The 8,568-nt window shown below is 44.4% G+C and overlaps 1 protein-coding gene across 1 annotated transcript in view; it reads right to left on the bottom strand.

Moving 5' to 3' along the window:
* Positions 1-224: 224 nt before the first annotated feature.
* The window catches only part of THEM4 (thioesterase superfamily member 4), a 25,816-nt gene continuing 17,472 nt past the window's right edge, over positions 225-8,568 (bottom strand). The window contains exons 5-6 of the mRNA XM_008264434.4: positions 5,764-5,888; positions 225-614 (exon numbers count right to left, since the gene is read on the bottom strand). Of these exons, the coding sequence (XP_008262656.1) occupies positions 580-614; positions 5,764-5,888 (160 nt within the window). The 3' untranslated portion in view covers positions 225-579. The remainder of the gene's footprint in view (positions 615-5,763; positions 5,889-8,568) is intronic.

Below are 8,568 nucleotides of genomic sequence, written 5' to 3'. Positions count from 1 at the left end.
ATGTCCCTCTTGCACAGCTTCGAGGAGCTCGCACACATCTCAGCAGTCTTTCTGGTGGAAAGTGAGCTCCTCCTGTCATATTCAGAAGACTGTTCAGGAAGGCCAGTGTTGGCAGGCTTCCTCCTGGGGGTTCATCAGAGGGTGAGCAGGCAGGAGTGGGGGCATCGGTCTCATCTGGAAGAGGGAAGGCCTGATGCACAAAAGTGTGGAATTCACCAAGAAGATTTTTTTAAAAAAAGATTTATTTATTTGAAAGGCAGAGTTACAGAGAGAGGCAGAGGCAGAGGCAGAGGCAGAGAGAGGTCTTCCATCCGCTGGTTCACTCTCCAAATGGCTGCAACAGACAGAGCTGGGCCGATCTGCAGCCAGGATCCGGGAGCTTCTTCTGTGTCTCATATGTGGGTGCAAAGGCCCAGGACCTGGGCCATCTTCTGCTGCTTTCCCAGGCCATAGCAGGGAGCTGGGTTGGAAGTGGAGCAGCCAGGACTCGAATCGGTGCCCATATAGGATGCTGACACTGCAGGCAGCAGCTCTACCTTCTATGCCACAATGCCAGCCCCCACCAGAAGATCTTTTATTTCAGGCTTTGTTAGGATCCAGCTTTATAAATAAGCCTAAGCAAACAAAATAATGGAAGATCATGAGTCAGCGGGCTCAGTCTGGTGGAGCGCTCCAAGTACACAAGGGGCTTTAACTTCATATCTGTACCTTCAGTCTGTCTTCCCACTCTTGTTCCGGCCACATTAAGAATCAGTGCTTGACTGTCACAATAGTGTATTACTCCCCCTAGGGGAGGAGACCAGGACCAGGCAACCAGATCCTCTACTTCTTGGCCATTTCATGGTTCATTAATTAGCACTTCCATTAGAGATAGCAGGGAAAGGAAAAGGAGTAAAATGACAACCAAGTCATCTGGTACCTTTGTGATACTAAAATTACTACAGTCAGGAATGGATTCAAATTATTCATGATATCCTTCCTGTTCCTTTTATTCTTCATTCCTGCAACAGCAGGTATTTAAGGGAAAAATGAATTTCTTAAACAAGACACAAAAAGCATTAACCACAGAGGGAAAAATATCTAACAAATGTAACTGTATTAACATTAAAAATTTTATTCATAAAAGAGACCTTAAAAAACAAGCTGCACTGGCAGGAAATATGTGCAACTTATACATCTAGCAAAAGGATTAGTCTAATATAGGATGCAGAAAGAACTTCTATAAATCAGTAAGAAAATGAGAAGTAGAAAAAGCTGAACAAACTGGAATTTCACACAATGCAAAATAAATGTAGACAGTAAACATGCAAAGAAGTATTCAATCTGACAGGTTATCAGGGAAATGTAAATCAAGACCACACTGAGATACCATTTCATAGGGGAAAGAAAAAAGCTTGATTTTACTAATTGCAAGAGAAGTCAGGGATCAAAGACTCTTGTATCTTGCTGATGGGAGTGGAATTTGGTACAGTTTTAGAAAATATTTGGACATACTTCTTTTTTTTAAAGATTTATTTATTTATTTATTTGAAAGAGTTACAGAGGCAGAGAGAGAGAGAGAGAGAGAGAGAGAGAGAGAGAGAGATGTCTTCCATCTGCTGGTTCACTCCAGCCGTGATGGCCAGAGCTGGGCCAATCCAAAGCCAGGAGCCTCGAGCTTCTTCCCCGTCTCCTACGTGGATGTAGGGGCCCCAGGACTGGGGCCGTCCTCTGCTGCTTTCCCAGACCATAGCAGAGAGCTGGATTTGAAGTGGAGCGGCTGTGACTCGAATTGGCACCCAGATGGGATGCCAGCACCGCAGGCGGCGGCTTTACCTGCTGCACCACAGCTCTGACCCCACTGGACATCCTTCTTTAAAGTTGACGCTCACATATCCTGCAGCCTAGAAACTCTGCTCCTAAGAATATGTCAAGCTCTCACCCATGTGTACCACCGAGAGACATGAACAAGGATGTTCACGCAGCCCATTCACAGCAGTGAGAGGCCTGTTGTATGAAGAACAGTTACACTGACTGTGGTATTGTCACACAAGCAGCATTACGCAAAAGTATAAATGAGCAAACTACACAGCCAGCAGCATGGATGCACTTGAGTCACATAAAGTGAGTGAAAAATGAAGCCCCAGAAAAGCATCTGTATCTCTTTTCTACAAAGCTAAAAAAGAAACTAAACAATGTGTTCCCTATACATACTTAGATTCTTGGTAAGACAAAAACTGAAAATGAAAAGGCACAAGAGAATCCAAAACACAGGGCCAGAGTTGTGCTGCAGCAGGTTAAGCTGCCACTCGGGACAGCGGCATCCCATACTGGAACGCTGCATCTGATCCAGCTTCCTGCTAATGCACCCAGGAAGGCAGTGGATGACGGCCCAAGTACTTGGGGCCCTACCACGTGGGATACCCAGATGGAGTTCCTACCTACTGTTTTCTGCCTGGCCCAGCCCTGATATTTGGAGAGTGAGCCTGTTGGAAGATCTCTTATAATCTCTCTCTCTGTGGATCTCTATCTTTCCCTCTCTGTCACTCTGCTTTCCAAATAAGTAAATAAATCTAAAAATCCTCCCACACCTCTGTTTCTCTCTCTTTGTAACTCTGCCTTTTAAAAAAAATCTTAAAAGAATCCCTCCACAAAATGGTTACCTCTAAGGAGGTAGTTGGGATGTGAATAATAACTAGGCAGGAATAAAATATTTTTAAGATTCTAGTTTTGGGGCTGGTGCTGTAGTGTAGCAGGTAAAGCTGCCACCTGCGGAGCCGGCATCCCATATGGGCACCGGTTTGAGTCCCAGCTGCACCACTTCCGATCCAGCTCTCTGCTATGGCCTGGGAAAGCAGTGAAAGATGGCCCAAGTCCTTGGGGCCCTGCACCCATGTGGAAGACCTGGAAGAAGCTCCTGGTTCCTGGCTTTGGATCTGTGCAGCTCTGGCTGTTGTGGCCAACTCCAACTGGGGAGTGAACCAGCAGATGGAAGACCTCTCTCTTTCTGCCTCTGCCTCTCCTCCTCCTCCTCCTTTTTTTTTTTTTTTTTTTTTTTTTTTTAAGATTTTATGGGACTGGCGCTGCGGTGTATTGGGTAAAGCTGCTGCCTGAGGGCCAGCATCCCATATGGGCGCCAGTTTGAGTCCTGGCTGCCCCACTTCCTATCTAGCTCTCTTCTATGGTCTGGGAAAGCAGTAAAAGATGGAACCAACTCCCTGGGCCCCTGTACCCACGTGGGAGACCTGGAAAAAGCTTCTGGCTCCTGGCTTTGGATCAGCCCAGTTCCAGCCATTTTTTTAAAAAAAAGATTTTATTTATCTATTTATGTGAGAGGTAGAATTACAGACAGTGAGAGGAAGAGACAGAAAGAAAGGTCTTCTTTCCATTGGTTCACTCCCCCATTGGCTGCAATGGCCGAAGCTGTGCTGATCTGAAGCTAGGAGCCAGGCACTTCTTTCCGGTCTCCCACATGGGTGCAGGGGTCCAAGGACTTGGGCCATCTTCTACTGCTTTCCCAGGCCATAGCAGAGAGCTGGATCAGAAGTGGAGTAGCCAGGACTTGAACCGGCACCCATATGGGATGCAGGTACTGCAGGCAGAGGATTAACCTACTGTGCCACAGAGCTGGCCCCTGCCTCTCTTTCTCTCTCTGTGTAACTCTTTCAAATAAGTAAATAAATCTTAACAAAAAAGATTCTAGTTTTTATTTGATGGTAGGTCCCAGGGTATTTGCCATTAATTTTTTTTTAAAGATTTTATTTATTTATTTGACAGATAGAGTTGCAGACAGAGAGAAAGGTCTTCCTTCTGTTGGTTCACTCCCTAAATGGCCGCAACGGCCAGAGCTGTGCTGATCCGAAGCCAGGAGCCAGGTGCTTCTTCCAGGTCTCCTATGCAGGTGCAGGGGCCCAAGCACTTGGGCCATCTTCTACTGCTATCCTAGGCCATAGCAGAGAGCTGGACTGGAAGAGGAGCAACCGGGACTAGAACCAAAGCCCATATGGGATGCCGGCACTGCAGGCAGAGGATTAACCGGGTGCACCACGGCACCAGCCTCTTGCCATTAAATTTTAAAGATAAATATACTAGAGTCAGTATTTCACCTAGCTGGGTGAATGCCCTCATCTGATTGCATGGGTTCAATTTCTGGCGTTGGCTCTTGGCTCCAGCTTCCTGGTACTACAGATCCTGGGAGGTGGCGGTGATGGCTCAAGGAGTTTGGTCCTGGGGTCAGTGTTGTGGCATAGCAGGTAAAGCCACAGCCTGTGACTCCAGCATCCCGTATATACACCAGTTTGTGTCCTGGCTGCTCCACTTCGGATTCAGCTCCCTGCTAATGGCCTGGGTAAAGCAGCTGAAGATGGCAAATGTTTGGGCCTCTGCCACCCACGTGGGAAACCTGGATGAAGCTCCTGGCTCCTGCCTTCAGCCTGGCCCAGCCCTGGCTACTGTAGTTATCTGGGGAGTGAACTCATGCATGGAAGATATCTATCTCTCCCTCCTCTCTCTCTCTGTAACTCAATTCACCTCCCTGCTAATGCACCTCGGAACGTTGCAGAAGATGGCCTAAGCGCTTGAGCCTCAGCCATCCACATGGGAAACCAGGATGGAGTTCCAGGTTCCTGGCTTTGGCCTGCCCAGCTACAGTCATTGTGGCCCTTTGGGGAATGAAATAGGGGACAGAAGATCTCTGTCTCTCCCTCTCTCTGTAACTATGCCTTTCAAATAAATAAATAAATCTTGAACAAAACATATATGTCCAACGTATCCAGTTCCTGCCTAACATCTGCAACTCCCTTCTCCAACAGTGTAAATGTGGCTCCTGCCACTGCTGCCAGCCCTAACATGCTGAACCCTCTACCTGTGTGGACTCTGACGCCCAGGCCACTCTGCATGGGACACCCTGCGATTGGCCACTCCTCTGGGAGACACCTTCCTCACTCCACTCAGGCTGACTCTGCTGAGCCACTGTAGTCACCTCTCCTCATCACTGGGCCTACCCACCTGATTCTACCTAATGGCTTTTGGAAAAAGTTACTTAGGAAGGAAGTAAGGATGAAAGGAAAAGAGGAAGAAAATGGAAAGAGAATGGGGTGAGCTTCTTTATTTTTTCTATACTAATGATAACATTCTCTATTTACTGTCATTCATCTTGCAGTCCATTCATAGCTTAATGAGAGCTCCATATCAAAGTTCCCTCTTCTTATTCATGGCAACACAATATTTTTCATTCCATTTCATACCCAATATAGTTTACGCACATACTAGTTTTTTACCCATTCTTCTATTCATAGGTACCTACATTTTGACAATCTTTTTTTTTCCAAATAATATTGAAACACAATTATTGGAACTCTATAGTGACACTTTCATTATGCACCTGTTAGTACATCCATGGGATAAACTGGCTAAAGGGTATAGAACTTTGTAATTTCAGTAGATTTTGGCAAGTACACTTTTACCAGAAATGTACAAGGGGTCTTCAAAGTGTTCATGGAAATGAGTATTATGAAAAACTATATATAGGTTTCAAAATTTTTTTGCATCAAGATAAACTTATCTTTTAATCCCATTTATTCATGAACTTTTTGAAGTACCCTTGCATAAAAATACCTTTAACTTGTTCTTGTGGGTGACAGGGATTTGAGAATTTCTGGGCATGTGTGAATTATAAACCAAAGCAAAGCAAAGCAAAACAAAACAAAACAAAACCCCAAACCAAACACAAACAAAACTCTAATGCAACCCAAATCAAAAAGAGAGAGAGTGGTGGCTTCTTACTCGTGGCCTCTGAGTAAAGCGTCTTCTCATCAACACTGCGAATATCACAGGAAATAAAATATTTCCTTCCTTCAATTTTATCAATTTGGCTGTTTATCACAACAACAGAACAAAGGGGGATAGGTCTGTAGAAATAAAAAAAAAAAAGGAAAAATAACATTTTGTCAGGATAACATAACATTGATAGATGATCAAGTACACGGCCAAGGGTGGAAATTTATGATATCTGATAGCAATTAGCACAGGTTTCCCAAAGGTGACTGTAACCACTAGTCTTAGGTTAGCAATTAGACTGCCTTAAGGGCTCCAACACTGTGAGCTCTCATGCTCCTCTTCCCATGCCTCACTGCTCTGGGCATACAATCCTAGGTTGCCATTCTGGACCTGGTTCAAAGAGATCACCAGGGATTCAGAGATGATTCTTTGTGGAGATTCAGAGGAAGTCTAAAAGGAGCTGAAATCCTTCAGAGAAGTAAAAACGTGAGACAGTCTCATTTCCTTTGTCCAATCCCCTTTAGAGAACTGTCATTGGAAAGGCATCTAATAATAACAAATTGCTGGTAACAGTTTGCTGTTCCAAGCCAGAGCTATCCAACAGAACTTTCAGCGTGATATAAATATACCTTATCTGAGCTGTCTGTCCAAGATGGTAGCCACATGTGGGCATTCTGCATTGGAAAAACAGCTACTGTGAATGAGAAATGGAATCCTTAACTTTAGTTAATTAATTTTAACCTAAGAATAGTGGTTACAGTCACCTTTGGGAAACCTGGAGGTACAGCACCATAATGAAAAGGGTAACACCTGAAGGTGAGGTTTCAGTTAGCAGAAATAGGAGGTAGAGTATAGAAATGCACGTCATGCCTCTGCAGTACCACTAGGAATTCTCTAGATGGAGAGGAAGTTATCAGCACGGCAGAGATTCCTAATGGCAGCCTTGAACATCTGTACCCAGCATTATCTGATTTCCCCATCACACTGGCCAGTGTTTCCTTTTTCGCTTAAGCTACGTGAGTTAAGCATTCTATCCTTCACAACAGAAAGCCCTTGACTAGTAGAGAAGCTAAGAGAAAGGATCTCAGGAAATAGAGAATAATAAAGCAATTATGTTTATACAGTATAATTTTTAAATGTAACTAATATTTTGGCACAAATTAGCTTGGTGGGCACAGACAATAGGCTTTAGATAATTTATCTTCATCCAGTTTTGCCAGATAATCTAATTAGATTTATGTGATACTAATATGCTGCAATGTGAGATTCAAATCCACACCAGTCTGACTGAAAGTCCTGCTTCCCATTTGCATTTGAGCTTGTTACGCTTGTCACATGACTTAGGTGAGGTGGGTAAATCCATATCTTCCCGGGATAGAGCTCAATGCACACTGAGACAGTGGTGCTGGAGACTAACTTAGTGTTTTCACCACCATCACCATCACTGAGGAGATGCATCTGTTGGAGGAACTACTGAATAAAGAGAAATAACTTGTAGAAGCGATTTGGAGATTGATTTTGCTGTGAGATCATAAAAGTAATGAGAACTCAAAAGTATCAACTGAATTTCCAGTAAAAACACAGGATAGGATTTAATTGTGCATTTCAGAGGGAAAAGCTTCCAGAATGTGAAACCCAGTGACTAGAAAGTAAAGTTTCAGTGTCACCAGACTGTTAAATGATCTGAGCTTCTAGAAAAGAAAAACAGAAAAGCCACCTAAATTCGAAAAAGCAAACAAAAAAATTAGCCTAAGGATTGCCCAATTTTTCCTTTTCTCTTGAAGAAAACTAAGGAGTGTAGCTTTTAAAGGTTTGCTTTAAATCTTTGTGGTAGAGTAATACTTGGCGGATAACTTCAGTGTCATCCACCCATCCATTCACGAGAACTCACATTTAACTCCTTCATGCTCGCGCCATTCAGGCAGCAGTGAAACCTCTGTATACCCACAAGATGGAATAATTAGAGCAGGAAAACGAGAGAAAGAAATACCATTCCACAGCTCCTCAGTTTCTAAATAGATGGACAGCAAAGGTTTGCAGCTTTACCAGCCTAGCTTCTATGAGGGTAATTTCTTTTTTTTCTTTTCTTTTTTTTTTTTGGACAGGCAGAGTGGACAGTGAGAGAGAGAGACAGAGAGAAAGGTCTTCCTTTGCCGTTGGTTCACCCTCCAATGGCCGCCGCGGCAGGCGCGTTGCAGCCGGCGCACTGTGTTGATCCGATGGCAGGAGCCAGGTGCTTCTCCTGGTCTCCCATGGGGTGCAGGGCCCAAGCACTTGGGCCATCCTCCACTGCACTCCCTGGCCACAGCAGAGAGCTGGCCTGGAAGAGGGGCAACCGGGACAGAAGCCGGTGCCCCGACCGGGACTAGAACTCGGTGTGCTGGCGCCGCAAGGCGGAGGATTAGCCTACTGAGCTGCAGCGCCGGCTTTTTTTTTTTTTTTTTTTTTTTGACAGGGAATGAGGGTAATGTCTTCAGCTCCATATTTCTTGTGTTTAAACAGACCTTTAACACTCATGGAAATGTTCCTGTTTTTGAACAATTACACTTTGATTTCTAAAAGTTCTATGAGGTTCCATGGCAAACTTGTTGCTTTCTCTTTTTATGATTTCATCATTTTTTTCCTTTAGATACATGCTATGGGAGCTACTAGTTTTGAAGATGGAATGTCTTCCAGCTTTTCCTGCCTGCCACATTGCACGAAGAGGTCTAATCCAGAACTTCCTGCCTGATTTCTCATGAATGGGTTACAGAGATGGAGACACTGAACCTTTCAGCTGGCTAATCAAATGCTGCTGGAACCATTTTTTCC

This window comes from Oryctolagus cuniculus, chromosome 7 (assembly GCF_964237555.1).
Source record: "Oryctolagus cuniculus chromosome 7, mOryCun1.1, whole genome shotgun sequence".
Classification (NCBI taxonomy): Eukaryota; Metazoa; Chordata; class Mammalia; order Lagomorpha; family Leporidae; genus Oryctolagus; species Oryctolagus cuniculus.
Note: the sequence above shows the minus strand (reverse complement) of the source record. Positions and strands in the feature narration are given on the sequence as shown.